Raw genomic sequence first — 16,801 nt, forward strand, 5'->3', positions numbered from 1 at the left:
TTAGCGGAGCAGCCTGGTTTGACCTAAATCTACTTTTCGCCAAATCAAAAAAAATGTCTAGATTTTAGAATACTTTTTCAACGCCGAATTATGCATAATTAATTATGCATATTTTCACATTCAAATAATAATAACTAAATTTGACTTTTTGACTCTATAATCTCTCTCATAATTATAATCTCTCTTATAATTGACTCAAATCTCTAATAATTAGAATAATTAAAGTTTGACTCTTTTATTCAGCAAAGTCTCATTCGTTTACTGTATTTGTCCCTGCATGCTCAAAAAAGTTTAATTTGTCCAGTTTTTTCTTTGCACTGCAACTCTTTAAAACTCACTCACATCTTCATGTTTTCCTGATTCATACAACCTCTAACTTTTCAAATGTTCTGTCAACCGTTTCCTTGCTCTATAATTCTATTCTTTTTTTCTAGTAACTCCCAACTTAATAGTGGTTGCTTGCAACCTTGTTTGGAGTGAATCAGAATAAAATAAAAATTCAATTAAGGAATCATTAAGTGCCCATATCGTTATAAAAGGAGAAAATGAATTCTAAAACAAAAAATACAATATAAAAGTCTTAAATTTAAACTTAAAACTAAACTATAGTCCACAAGGTTATTCAACAAACCCATATATCTAATATATCTAGTCACTTAAAACCTTATAGCTTTTTTTTAAATTGTAAGATTTTTATAACATTTTTACCTTCAAAATATTAAACCCCTTGTATTAAAACCCCTATCTAATGATATGTAACAATTTTGTATATAATTAATTTAAAAATTTTATGTCGCCTACCGATATATATATATATATATAGAGGGTAGAATAGGGTAATATGAGTACCTTCGTAATGTGAGCATACTTAAAGATTTCTTAGATGTAAGCAGTGAAGTTAAAGTTGCTATGTATTATTTGAATCGACTTATGTGGTGATTACAGGAATCAGTAAAATTAGCGTAAATCTATGTGCAGTAATTAGCGGGTATCATCTAATTAAAACGCTGTTAAATTTTTTGCGTTTTTAAAATAATATCATCATGCATGAATAAATCTGTGGCGCGAAATTTTGGTGCTAAAATAATGAACTTAAAAAATAAAAATAAAAATTGCGAACTCCGACTTACTTATTAAGTGTAATTAAAAATTTAGAATTATTACTTTGATGTTTAAAAAATGTTTCTTGAAAATGTGAGGTCCCAAAAAAATTTAGAGGCCCAGGCCATATGGCCTGGGTCCCTGATTTTATTGTGTGATTAATAAAATAAAGACAAATGCTTGGTAGGGTAGGGATTAATTTATCAAACAATTTATTTGTTTTCTGACAAAATAATTTATTCGTTTCCTAATAAAAATACCACATATTTATAGCTAGAAATAATTTAAAAAAATATCAATATGCTATTAATAAAAATTTACACTGTTCAACTAGACTTTGTGATCATCTTAATGATGAAATACTTTGATACAAAATATTAGCATTTTAAAGAGGTTGTGAAGCAAAGTATTGTTTTTCAGGGGAGGGAATAATTTATCAAACAATAGTAAAAAAATGCATTCATTTCCTAATAAAAAATACTACATATTTATATAGTTAGAAATAAATTAAATAAATATCAATATGCTATTAATAAAAATAAACACGGTTCAACTAGACTTTGTGATCATCTTTATGACGTAATATTTCGATACAAGATATTAGCATTTTTAAGAGGCTGTGAAGCACTGTATTGTTTCTCAATTTAAACTAAGTGAAGCAAACGATTTCGAGTTGTAATCTAAGGAGCCTAATTTTCAAAATAAAGTTATAGATTATATTCAAATATAAACACAAACTATTATAAAGCATATATATATATATATATATATATATATATATATATATATATATATATATATATATATATATATATATATATATATATATATATATATATACACACACACACACTAGGCTGTGTCATTTTGAAATACAAGGACACTATACTTGGAAGTCATTTATATCAAGCTGATGATTTTTAAAGATTTAGCTCATAAGGTCATGTGGATTACATGGAAATCGACTATTATGCGTAACAGGATTACATCAAACTTTTTTCAATTTTCATGTTTTTTTTAAAGAAAATATTAAAATATACATTATTTCAATTAACGTAATTAATTAGTAAATACTTTAGAAAATATTTTTATAAAGTACTCTTTTAAGTATTTTGATATCAAATAATGTTAATATAAAACAATTTTATTGTTAAATTCAAAAGAATCTTTACTAATATTTTTTTCACAATTTCTGTAAAAAAAAACTTGTTGCCAATTATAAACTGCTTTGATAAACAGTTTTAATATTCTACATACACACCCGCTCAAAAACAATACTAATATTTGCAAATATTTATTAAAACTTTTACAGATAATATCAGCATTATTTATTCATCACACTTAAATATCTTAATATTAGCTTTTAATTATTTTTCAAATAAATATTTATCTTTATAAAATTAAATAAATTTATATCAAGTACTAAAGCCTATTTAAGTAGAAAAATGTATGATGCACATTTGGTACATACGGTACGGAATAAAAATTTTAAACCATCAGACTAATAATGTAAAATGGCCACTGAAATTTTTGAAGAGGAGTGTCATATACTGGACGAAATTGAATGTGATTATAATCAACACTTAAAACTGGTGTTCTTCTCAGTTGTTTTATATTTATCTGAAATTTGTTCAACATTTAAACTTTTAAAGCTTATTGTTATAAGAATTTTTTTATTTACTTTTAACACTTTTAAATTCAATAAAATCAAAACAAACCACATAATGACAAAGGACAACACATATTTTTATATTTTCAACATACACTTGTTAATAATATAATCTAATACTTTAAAATACTTGTTGTCTAGTTTCTCATTTTCTACACCTTTCTTTTTTTCACCTTTTTTTTCTTCGCTAAAAATAACAAAAGTTGTTATTATTTTTTAATTTAATTTTGTAGAAGTTTTTGTGTTTGCATTTTCGCTTTGTAGTTTTTGCTTTCATTTTGTAGTTTTGTGTTTTGCCTTTTTGTTTGTGTAAAGTTTGTTTTTATTTGTGCTGTTTTTCTAATTATTTTTATTTTTGTTTGCTGTTGTTATTGAGTGTTTTCATATTTTTTGTCTTATTATTTACCTTATTATAGCTTTATCGTTATTATTATTATTTTATAATTAATTTATTATTTTTTATTTAATTTATTGTTTATTTTATTTAGGTGTCACTCCAATGACTAGTTTTTAACTATATGAGTGACACCTAACCTAATTTTGTTAAATTATAAAAAACTTGTAATTTTTCAATTTTTGGTTGAGTAAATGGATAAAAATCATCATCATCATCATCATCATCATCATCATCATCATCATCATCATCATCATCATCATCATCATCATCATCATCATCATCATCATCATCATCATCATCAACATCATCATCATCATCATAATTATTGTAATCAACTTTGCTGCAAAAGAAACTCCAATAAAGATATTTGATTGAAGCGTTATTCAGGTGAAACAGCGTGTCACGCTTAAGCAATAGAAAAAAAAACTAGCAACAAACATTTCACAATAAGGTGGCATCAAATAGCAACAAACATTCACAATAAGGTGGCATCTATATCAAAGGTAGCATCTTAAAACTTACCTCCAGCTCCTTTATGCTTAGTTTTTAAAAACTTTTTTTAAGCTGCTAATAGAAAGTAAAAAAAAATAAAGGACTCTACTTTTTTTGAAAAAACTGCAAATGATTCTTTTTTGTTTATTTTACCATTTTAAAACTTTGTAGATTTTATAGAATTTATTTTATTTAATACCATTTAATAAAAAAATAATAAATTCAAATATTAAAATATTCAAGTGCCATGCACTAGCTCTATACATAAACAATACTTTACAAGCAAGTTTTCAGTAATATAGCAATTCAAATGTCAAAACAAATTTTTTTTCAGCCCACCCTTTATATATAAATAACAAATAATTAGTCAAACAATAAAGTAATGATATAGTAAAAACAATATAGTAGTAAGATTTTACTTAAATTACTGCATGCATATGATAAAAAAATGTAACTAAATATAATACTTACGCTTAAGAAAAAATTTTTTATTCCCATAATTAAGGTGCTCACATTACTAGCATGCTGTTGTTGACAAATACTGTTAGAATTAATATCAGAGTTATCTTTTGAAATATTTAAATGGCTAACCAAGGAAATACCAACTTCATTACTATTACCAGACAATATCGTATCTCTATAGTCTAAATTATCTTCACATATAGGACTTGATCTATCCAAATCATTGGAATCAAGCTCGTCAAAGTCTGACTTTTCAGATGAATAACTCTTCTTCAGGAAGGAAAATGAATCTGAACCTATGTATGACTGAGATTTGAAATGCTTATCTGCTTTTGTCAACATATTATTTAAAGGTATGTTATTGTGTTTAAATAAAGATTCTGACATGGGTGCATGAGAAGTCGCTTTACTACTATCTAAAGCTTCAAAATTATTAAGCATATTTTTAGTGATCTCAAATGAGGGAAAATAGCACTTTGGACAATTTATTTCTTTAAATTCAGTAAAAATATGACCTTCATTGCACATATTCCAATTCTCTTCTTTTATTAAAATTAAAGTAGGTTTAGTGATATGTGTTAGAGGAATGCTCACATAACCATTAAGCATTTGAAATATTTTTTTTCTCTGTTTTAAGGTGTCACTGAGTCCTACTGAGTGTAATTTAGATATTGATTCTTTTAATGAAACATATACTTCAGCCAAGGATGCATTTTGATTTTTTTTTTCCAGCATCAATTCAATAGATTGTTTGCAAAGCATCAATTGAAGAAGAAACTGAAGCTTTTGAACACCTTGGCTAAGATCTAATGACTCTTGGTAGGTCAAGGCATTGTCCATTGTGTTATAAAGAATATCATGTAGGTCATTCAAAATACATTGAACCTCTTCATTAGAGTTTTTCTGTTTTAGATCATTCTGTATATAGTTAACACACACTAAAATCTGTAACTGGTTATACAATCGCTGGGCTTCTAAAACACTTTTGCTCTGAATTAACCGCTCAGCTATTAATAATGTCTCAGACTTAGTTGAGCTTCTGGCTAAATAACGCAAATCAAGATTTGTTTGAAACTCAACAAGATTCTTGTTATTAATTATGAATGTGTAATCTTGTTTTTCTTGTGAAGTAAGCATTGGAGTTTTCATCATGAAATTCGACAAATCTCGACAAACATCATAGGATTTGTTTAATATCATCACAGCAAAAGAAAGTTCCTTTTTAAGGTTATAACAGTAAATATGTGAAAATGCATCTCTGATATTTTTAATTTGCTTTCTATAACGCTTTGTATTTAAAATAGGTTCATTACAAGAAGGACACATAATATATGCAACAGATGAAACATGCTTTTTTTCGAAGAGTGCATCGATTTCAGATACTGAAAACACATGACCACAATCATTTAGTACAATAAGTGGAAAAGAACTTAAGTTTGAACTTGAGAAGCATCTTAAACAATAAGAAGGACAAGTCTCTCCACATAAGCCATAACATTGGTGTCTACATTTTTGCAACAAAGAACACCTTTTATTGCAAGGATCAATGTTACATTCTTCATAGCACAACTTAGTGCATTTTTTATGTAAACAACGATTCTTACAAGGTTCTAGACATTTCTTACATGTTTCAAAACATTTGTTTGGACAAATCCTGTGAGAGCATTGAAACAAACAGGGTTGTTCACATGGAAGGCAAGTTTGACCACATCGTACTTTGCATTCATGAGGGCAAGTATGAAATTTTTTACAGCTCATAGTACACTTCATATGGTAAGTTCCTTCAAAACATTGAAAACAAGTTCCAGAACAAGTATGGCCACATGCCAATTCAACTTCACATGTTTTGTTACACTGAGCAACATCAGGATCTTGATTACAAAATACACTTTGCACGTGACCACATTTTAAAACTTTGGAAACCAATACAGTACAATTTACTTTGTCCAGACATTTCTCTCCACATTTATTAGAGCATTGATGACCACAGCTTATTAATTTATAACAAGTTTCCTGACATACTGCTTCACTTGTGCTTACGGAACATGGAACTTGAGATATATGACCACACAACTCAAACTTTTTTTCTACTAAGTTATCACATGGATTACATTCATTTCCGAAATGACATTTATGAAGACAAAGATGTTTCTTATTTTTACACATTTGCTTCAAGCATCTTTCTCGGCAGTCATATTCTTCATGAAACTTATCGTAAGGATGACAAAATGTATCACAAACATGTCCACATTGCAAAATAAAACCACACATTAGTTGACACCCTCCTTCTGGTGCATTTTCAAAATCAATTTCGTTTCTCACAGCTATTTTTGTTTCTGGATGATTCTGACAACAAAGTAATAAAAAATCTCCATAACAACCACTGTTTTTAACATCATTAATTATCTTTTGCCACAGTAAATTATTTTCAGAAAGTAACTGAAAATTGCCAATGACATACAATCCATGTTTGGCTCTTGAAAGAGCCACACAAACTCGATTCTCTATGTTAAGAAACCCAATGGATCCTCGTTCGTTACTTCTAACCAAAGACAATAATATTATATCGTTTTCTTCACCTTGGAAATTATCAACTGTGGTAACTTTAACACCTCCAAACCTATCTTTTGGCATGCGCTTCTGCAGTTCTAACAGCTGTTCAGAGTACCCTGTTAAAATAGTGATTTGATTTGGTTGATAACCTTGCTGCAAGAGATAAAAGCAAAAAGATTTGATAAATTTTGCTTCATGCAAATTGGCTTTTGATCCAAGTTTTCTAAAACTTTCGGGTTCTGAGTGATTAATAAAAAACATATTTTTTTCTACTCCAAGGACATGTGGATAAGCTCTTACACTTGCATGATCAATCAAATTTGGATAAATATATTTTAAGTTGGAAGAAATTAGTGGTCTCATTCTGTGTTGTACATTCAATGATGGACATTTCATGCCATTGTTTACCATGCGCTCAAACAACGACAAGTCCAAATTATAATCTTTGGCTAACATGTGCACATTTGGGTTTGGTCTTAGCTGCTTGTGATCTCCAATAAGTATGCAATGTTCAGTTTCTTTTAAAAGTGAAGCAACTATATGTGCTTCTAAGACTTCTGCAGCTTCTTCTATAACAACAATTTTTGGTTTTATTGACTGCAGTACAAAACGCATGCGACTGGCACATGTGGTAGTCATAGCAATTACATCAGCTTGACGTAAAACAACGTCTTGCTCTTCTTCTCTTACCTGAGCAGCGAATCGGCAAGATTCTTCATATTGTTGCATTTGCTTTGCGATTTTATCGTCATAGTCCATCATAAAAAGTTCCAACCAATATTTGTACAACCTTAAATAATAAAATACTTTATAAAAAAAGATAAAATAAATAAAATAATAATAATAAAAAAAATACTAGAAAAAAAAGTTTTTATATTATTCAAATTCTTGTTTAAAAACAAGACATAATAAGAAAAAAAAAAAAAATCATCTATTTATCTAAATATAATTAATTTATACTTAATCAGCAGATTTGCTTATTAATTGCTTCATAATCAATCAATTATTTATATCAAAAAACCTTTTTTTTTGTTGATATATTTAAGTAATCATCAGTCTATTAAATATGTAAAAACAAAAAGTTATGAACTTTATAATCTTATTATTTTTGGGGGATTCTTGTTTTACTAAGTACTCACAACTGTGTAGGGATTGGCAAAATCTGAGATATAGGGCGACATTTTCAAAAATTTCTGGGTCATTTTTAATGCAATAGTGGTGTAGTGGTTGAGCGCTCGTTTCATAGGCAATTGGTTCCGAGTTCGATCCCGACCACATCCCTGGTAGTACTGCACTCAATATGTTTCTCCACGCAGCGGCCTCGTTCATCAAGGTTCGTGTTTTGGAGTTATAGAGTTGAGAGAGGATGATAAGCACAATTAAGTAGCCTCCTTGCCTGTAGTGGCCTTCTTGGCCTTGGGGAGGTGAATTACCAAAAGAAAAAAAATAAATTTATAAAAAATTTTTAAACATTTAAAATTTTTTTATACTAAAAAAGTATTTCTCAAGAAATAAGATGGAAAATAATTGGATTGTCAGAAAAGGAAACATTTAGCAACTACAAAATATTCAAAATAGTGAAAATTTCAAAGAAACATCCATCAAATATTTTGGAGTTTATGGTACAGTAGCTGAAAAATCATGCTGAAAAGGAAAACCACCAACACTCACCAGTTAACCATTTAAAGCTGATCTGGAAAAGCACATGCTCTAAAAACTAAAAAAGAAAAAAACTGAAATAGTGATGCAAAGAAAGATAAGACTATAGAAACAAAGCATGCCTGCACACTATGCAAACATGCAACAAAATTAGAAAATACACAGAGCTGAGACACTCACTAAAGAAAATGTACCACACTGAGTGTACTCCCAACAATTTATTTGAGAGGGCCATTGTGCTTCAGTATAGAGGCACACCTATTTTTTTGCTAATATTGTGAAAATGCTAATACTTTGAAAATTAGACAATTTTATTTAATAACCTTTTCAAAAAACATTTCTTTTTTTTCCTAATTGTAGCAATTCAAAAAACACAGACCTTTTTTATTCTCATATAACATTAATTCAAACATTACGGGTGTAATGTTTGGATTAATGTTATATACTGCCCTCATCTCCATTATATAAATAAATGAATATATAGTATATAAATATATTATATTCATATATTGTTATTTCAGACCACTGCCTGAAATATCTTCATAATAATAATAATAATAATAATAATAATAATAATAATAATAATAATAATAATAATAATAATAATAATAATAATAATAATAATAACAATAATAACAATAATAATAATAATAATAATAACAATAATAATAATAATAATAATAACAATAATAATAATAACAATAATAATAACAATAAAAATAATAATAATAATAATAAAATATATATCATAAAACACTTTTGATTATAGTTTTCCATTAAAATAATGCTTCACATTATTTTAATAGTTTTTTTTTAATCACCACAGATAGCACTAACAGTATCGAAAACAGCCAAACTGAATTAATTCAAAAAGGGAACTTTCCAGATTAATATCAAAATAGAGAATAAAACCGAAATTGTGAACAAAGTTTTGAAAATCCCAAAAGCAGATTTGGATTAAAATTAGCAGAAAAAATGACTAATAATAGAAAATATCAAAATAATGAATAATAGAATAATGTAGAAAATTAAGAAAATGGTTATGAATAAATTTTTTTTAATTGATAGACTGCCTGCCTAACTAGATCCTCAGTCAATGTATCAGCACTCCTTGCGTGTTCTATCTATTTGTCAGTCGATGTAGCAACACTCTTGATGTGTCAATTAAAACTAAAATGCGTTGATTAGACATTATTTTTTCAAGCAGTTAGATTTTGATACTGTTCTGCTTTATATTTCAAAGATAAAGAACCTGGATTTATCTTTCAAAGATAAAAAACCAGATAATATTTTTCAAAATTAAAGAACCAGAATTTATCTTTCAAAAAGATATTTTTAAAATGTACTGTGTGTTTAAAAAAAATTATCTCTCAGAAAAGTGTCAGCATGATAGGGTAAAATTTTTATAAAACTTTTTATTTATTTTTTATTTTTTTATGTAAAATTTAACATTTCTTTTGAATTTCCTAGAAAGGATACTTGCTTATTCTATGATATAGCACATAGAAAAATTACTTGGTCATTCCATGATATTGATTGTCAAGTACCTAATGTTTCTGATCTTACTTGTTACAAGGTAAGAATAAATTGAATACACAACTAGAGCTTAAAGAAAAGCTCAAGGGTTGATTAGAGGAAATGAGCCTTTTTTTGATTTCCAAAAAGCTCTAAAATTCCTAAATATTTCAATTAAATATGTATACTTCTCTAGACAACTGCCCTTTTTTTTTCAACATTTGCATAATCTCTATTCAAAAGGTATATTTTTATTTCTACGAAACAGTAGGCAAGAAGGGGTCTGAGGCAATTGATAAAATCAATAGAAACATATCCATTGTGGATCAAAAGTTTTCTGCAGAAACACTTAAAGATTAGAGAATCATTCTCCTAACCTATTAGAAAAAGCTGCAGCCATTCAACATTATAAACATCACGTAGAAAGTTTTTTAAATTTACAGTTTCTAAAGCCTTAAGTGTACCATTACAGAAGTTGAAACCAAATAGAAGTTTAAAACCATTAGAATAACCAAAGGCTTATTCTTACTTATGCTAGTTCTATGCCTGTTACTTCTTAGCATTACATTGTCTTTTGATTCGATTTAAGGGAAAAAATTGACCTAATTTGAATATGTGTTTGAAGTGCCTGATAAACTAAACATAGCCACATTGACTTTTCCTTTGAAAAACTCAATGACCATTTGAAGCTAAAAAATTTGGTAAATAAACAAAAAGTTCTTTGATTAATTTAATAACCTTATTATACAGGGATCAGAACCAAAGCTAAGAGTCAGAGTGAGAAAATGCAAAAAAGTTGATTTACCTATTTACAATATACAGAAATATTTACTTGATATTTTTTAGAAAAGAAAAAGTATTTATTTTTCTTAACGAATTGATTACGCCTGGATGTTTTCCTTGTTTATGCAAATTCAATTAAAAGGGTTGATAAATATTTTCTTTTTTAAAATATACAGCTTTTTCAGAAAAAAAAAAAAAAAAAATGAAAGAAAAGTTTGCTGCACCATGCCAAACCCTCAGCTGATGACACAGGGCTTAAAAAAACACGCATTTATTGTTATATATACAACTGTAAATGATTGAAAACCTTAAAATAATTTAAAATAAAAAATTATATTTGATGGCATTTTTATTCACAAAGAAGAGAAAGGAATTAACTTTTATATATAAAATGTAGAAGTATTAATCTTTTTTATAAAACGACGTTATATTGTATAACAGAACTTTTATATTCATGTTTTATTAATATGATTGATTATGTTTTAAAATTGTTATATCATTACATATTTTTTTAATAACTAAATTATTAAATAAATATAAAAATAATAATATAAAAATTATTTAAAAAAAAAGTTAAATAAAAATATTTTTTAAATGCCTGTTTTCTTTTTTATTGCTAAAAAAAAACAAATACTATCCCTGGAATCTAAAAGGAACAAAATAAAATTTCAGTGAAAATATCAAAAATTATCCTCAAAACATAATTTAAATTTCTTGGAAAAGCCTACGCAAAACCTGCCAAGTCCATTTTAGATGGGCTATTCATTGCTCCTGCAAAAGCCTATATATATAGGGTTTTGCAGGAGCAAAATATGTATATATATATATATATATATATATACACACACACACACACACATATATATAAACAAATGTATGTATGTATATATATATATATATATATATATATATATATATATATATATATATATATATATATATATATATATATGATTATGTAATTGGTATCCACAGTATGTTTTATGTCAACATCAAGTTCTGGACAGAGTTTTGAAGTTGGTCATTGATTCTGTATGTCCTGAAAAGCCTACCTCACCTGACTTACACAATTATTTTATTAAATTCATTCTTGAAAATTACAAAAATCTTGTCAAAGCATTTGACAACAGTGGTCTTTCTTTTAACTGCAAAATTTTAGGATGAAGAGATGATATGAAATTGCTCAACAATCTATGCAAAGCATATCTTTTAAGAAATCTTTTTAAAGAAAATGGATATTTTCCTAAAATAAATTTTCCTAATACATTACCATCTCTTCACTGTGCAAGATGGAATTCAAGAGCAATTTATGTTTTTTTCAAGTTATTTTCTTGTTAACTCATCTAGAGAACAACTTGAAGTAGTTTGTAATTTTGTTAGTGGTTACTGGCACAAAATATGGTTTGGGAAACATACTTTTAATGAAAATGATTTTAGTGATCTTGAAGTAGAGAAAATCAAGAAAGTGAGTAATTGCCAGAAAGCTCTTACTTGTTTAAAAATGCATTGGACTAAAGAACCATCAATTATTGCAAACATCCAGTGCAGTAATATATGTGCTGAAAGAGCAATAAAAGTTGCTCAAGACTTGTCTCGATGTATAAACTCTAAGAAATGTGCATATATCGCAGAACTTCCAATGGGTTTAAAATTCCCAAAATTCAACTAAATTTTTTTTTTTAATAAAGTATTAGGACAATTTAGATAAAATTTTCCAATATTTAGTAAAATATTAACAATAAATATTCCCAATATTGCAAAAATGCAGTAAAAAATATATTCCAGGCTAACACCCCTATATGCATATGTATATATTTTATACTGCTATTTAGGTGAGCAGTTTGACATCATACTGAAATAGCCTGCTGCCAGGGGCATCAGTACATACATCAACTGACAAATACCCTGACTCGCAGCAGAGTGCTGCAACATCAACTGAGGGCTTGGCATGGGGCAGCAATCTTTTCACTAATTATTCTTCCTTTTTTTCTTCTTTTTTAAAAAAAAAGGCATATTGAGAAAAAAAGTGAGCAAATGCTTACACAAATATACATTAGTATATATATATATATATATATATATATATATATATATATATATATATATATACATATATGCATATATTTATGTATATATACATATGCATATATAAATATATGTATATACACATATATGTATACATATATATTTATTTATGTATATATTTATGTATGTATGTATATATGTATATATATATATCTATATCTATATATATATATGTATATATATATATCTATATATATCTATATATATCTATATATATCTATATCTATATCTATATATATATATATATATCTATATATATATATATATATATATATATATATATATATATATATATATATATATATATATATATATATATATATATATATATATATATATAATATATAAATAAATAATCACAACACACAACATAAACAACCTAAAACATTCTATAAAATGAAAAAAATAAAACAACCTCCATCTATCATCAACTGGTACCAACCAAGGATTTTCTATTGCATCAACTTCGGTCTTATTCATAGCAACACATTTTTCAAGTTTCGTTCTCACTTGTAAAGCTTTTTTAGTTTTAGACATAGTAACCAATTTGAAACCTTCTTCATCAACAAACATGGAATTTTCATTTTCAATGTCTTTTTCACAATCTGCAGTGTAAATATGGTTGAATAACAAAGGTTTAAACTCATCTTCATCTACTACCCATCGCTCAGTTAAAGCTTTTCCTTCACCAATAACTTCAATTAAATCAGTTGTTTCATAGATTGGCTCTGAAATAACATTTTCAGTTTCGCATGGAATAGTCTCACAAAAGTAATCTTTGTCCAGCCTTGATACGTTACGTAAAATGGGTAATGGGATTTTGCATAAGTCAAGGTAAATATCAAAAATGGATATTTTTAGACTATTACAATGTTGATCTTGTTCTTCAAATGCTTTTGCATGCCTCTGAAGAATACAATGTTTAACTTCACTAAACTTTACAAGTTTTCCTTTTTTTATAGCTTCTTGAAACTTTTTGACAGAGTACAAGTAAGGCTCTAACTGTTGTGCAAAATCTTTTAAGTTATTGGCAGACATTTTTCGTCGGGAGTGCAAATCTTTATACATATCACTTTTTAATGCTTTGAATCGAAATTTTGAAATATGATTTTTGAGCAAATATGGTTCTAAATCTTCACATGCTCTTCCACCGACTCGGATGATTTTTTTGTGGCCAAATTTTAAAAGTCCTTTCAAAAACTGATCAAGTGCATGATTTGTAAAGCATACAATCAACATTGGATTATCTTTTTTTTTGTTCCAAACATGCTGGTTTGATAAAAGACAGTGAACGATTCGTAGACCACAATAAGTCTTACCAGTACCTGGAGGGCCTTGAATAACAGAAAACTCATTAGTTAATGAATGATGCAATGCTTCTAACTGTGAAGAATTAAGTTTTATTGAACTAGGCAGTGTTGTTTGAGAAATTAAAATATTTTGGCATTGTTGATCTTCTAAAGTGCTGGACATGTCATAGGCAGTATCAGGAGCAACTTTAAGATATGCTGGGAGTTGTCCAGATGTTTTATTATCTATTAAATATTTTTTCATAGGCATAGCATATGGATTAATTTCTTTAAAACAATCCATAACATGCCTGTAGGCTTCAAAAAATGTTGGGCACTCAACCATTTGAAGAGATGAATTTTTTCTACAGTAGTTGTACATGTCTGAACTGTTTTGAAAACAAACATCAAAAAATCCTCTTTGCAATTCATATGAATTTCTGTCAGAAACAGTACCAAAAATCATTGTTTTAAAATTGTCATTTGAAAAACATAAAAGACTTCCGAAAATTAAGTTTCTTGACTGCTCCCATGCTAAATAATGCATTTTTGGAGAACCAAAACAAACTTTAAAAGTAACTCCTCTGTGAGTACATATTGGATATAAAACTTGCAAATCTTGATAAACAGTGAGGTTAATTTTTTTATCTGTGATATTTTCACGCAACTCATTAACACCCTCCCTCAATGTAAAAAGTAAATCCTCACGAATAAGGCGGTAATGTATGTCTAAGTATTCTTCTCCATTTTTGTAGCATCCTTTCTCTTTTATTGGTCTCAGCGAAGGTTTAGTTTTAGTATCAAAGTCATCCATTGTTGGAAAAGTAGGAAGTCTTCGAAAATCATCACAAGTAACAAGATCGGTATAGTCTACAAACTTTAAATGCAAAGAAGAGGCACCAGACTTCTGATACATTATATGTTGATTATAAAAGTATTGGGACAGATCTTTAACCTTAAAATAAAAAATAGTAAATTTGATTAATTAAAAATTATCAAAATCAATAAGTTATAACTTATGATAATAAAAAGTCATTTTACATAAATATGTAAAATATTTATGTAAAAATAAAAAGTTATTTTACATAAATATGTAAAACAAACTAATAAATGTTAGTGTTACATTAAAGAACAAACAACCTACTTATAAATCAGATATAAATGGAGAGGCTTATTAGCAAAGAATGGGCATTATCTTGTGATTCCATGTAATAACAGTTAACTCATCTGATAGTAAAATTTCAACTATTTTTATTAATACATCTAATATTTCAGTCAATACTTCTGTTTAGGGTTGAAAATTTCCAGAAATTTTCAAAAACTTTTTATTGCAATAAACTTATAGTTATTACATAATTTTATAAAATTTTTTCTTTGTTTCAAAAATATGTGTTTTATCATTGTAGTGTTTGGGTGTTCTTTAAATATTTCAACAACAAAAAAAAATAAAAAAGACCCACAAGCAAAAAATGCACATCTTTTTGTCAAATTTTTATAGTTAATTTAAGAATCGCGCATTTTATTAAACAAGCATTAAAATGCTCAAGTTATTATATGTTACTTTTACTTACATTACTTTTGTGTAACAACAAAAAATACATGCTTTCAGAGTTAGCTTGTCTTTTGAGGTTGTGTATAGCAACTACAATATATAAAATATTCACAAAATACAAAGATTGTGTCTCTCAAACTACGATGTAAAATATTTACAAAATACAAAGATTAAAATCTTATTTAGATTAACAAATTTTATTGTGTATTATTTTTGTACAGCGTTTTAAAGAAACAGATTTTTTTATGTGTTAAAACTGTATACCAATAGAATTTTAGGGGAAGGGTGTGTGGGGGAAGGGGGTATTCTACCCCCACAAAGAAGGTGATTTTTATGTTATAGTCAGTTTTTTAATGAATTTACTCAGTTACTCAGGTATTTGACACAATTCAGTTGGGTGAATTGTAGTTTTTAAAGACCTTTTTTTTTTTAAGAAACTAGTTGGTACTTTTTACAGATTCAGCCCTTCCTCCCCCTCATTTTTTAATTTATTGATTTTTTAAGTCAAATTTTTAATAGATATTGAAAAATGCCTTATTCTCTATTAGGGATGGGGGTGCAAACAATGTTTAGCTTTAAACAAAGCTTGCAACAGCAATGAATATTAACATCCTAAGCAATTTCTGAAACTCTCTATTAGGGATGGGGGTGCAAATAATGTTTAGCTTTAAACAAAGCTTGCAACAGCAATGAACATTAACATACTAAGCAATTTCCGAAATTTCCGGAAATTTTCCTGAATTAAAAATTTCCAGGCAATTTTCAACCCTACTTCTGTTATAACTTTCTTTCTTCCAACATCATATATTAAATAAAATTAGCCATTAAACAATTTACTAAAGCATGTTATTTTAGACAACTGATTAAAATTAAAAATTAAAATTCATTGTTTAAAACTGATTTAGGTTTATACATTTTTATTTCAATTTTTTTGTGGCATAAGTATAAAAATTAAAAATATTTTAAAGAACACAGGTCTACAAATAAAATCTTTTTTTGTTGTTGCATGAAATATTTTAATTGATTTTTATGTATTTTGCAAGACTGATTTCGAATCTAAGCTCGATTGTTGTCAACAAACTCTAGTTTTTTGCAAGAACTAATTTTTAAACTTTTCAAAAAAAATCATAAATATGTATTTTTATTCAAACATTACTTTTTTTCAAGCCAACAGCCTTGAAAAAAAGTAATGTTTTATTTAGATCAATTATATAATATGATGGCTTCTTCAAATTGACATAAGT

General features: G+C 27.2%; 1 protein-coding gene across 4 annotated transcripts in view; it reads right to left on the minus strand.

Moving 5' to 3' along the window:
- Positions 1 to 1,548: 1,548 nt before the first annotated feature.
- Positions 1,549 to 16,801, minus strand: part of LOC100214706 (NFX1-type zinc finger-containing protein 1) — a 75,126-nt gene continuing 59,873 nt past the window's right edge. For 2 of the 4 annotated variants that reach the window (XM_065790493.1, XM_065790496.1), the window contains exons 8-11: positions 13,132 to 14,960; positions 4,131 to 7,464; positions 2,891 to 2,957; positions 1,549 to 1,790 (exon numbers count right to left, since the gene is read on the minus strand). In XM_065790493.1, the coding sequence (XP_065646565.1) occupies positions 2,940 to 2,957; positions 4,131 to 7,464; positions 13,132 to 14,960 (5,181 nt within the window). In that variant the 3' untranslated portion in view covers positions 1,549 to 1,790; positions 2,891 to 2,939. The remainder of the gene's footprint in view (positions 1,791 to 2,890; positions 2,958 to 4,130; positions 7,465 to 13,131; positions 14,961 to 16,801) is intronic. The other 2 variants (XM_065790494.1, XM_065790495.1) reach the window with 2 other exon arrangements.

This window comes from Hydra vulgaris, chromosome 02 (genome assembly GCF_038396675.1).
Source record: "Hydra vulgaris chromosome 02, alternate assembly HydraT2T_AEP".
In the NCBI taxonomy this organism is placed as follows: Eukaryota; Metazoa; Cnidaria; class Hydrozoa; order Anthoathecata; family Hydridae; genus Hydra; species Hydra vulgaris.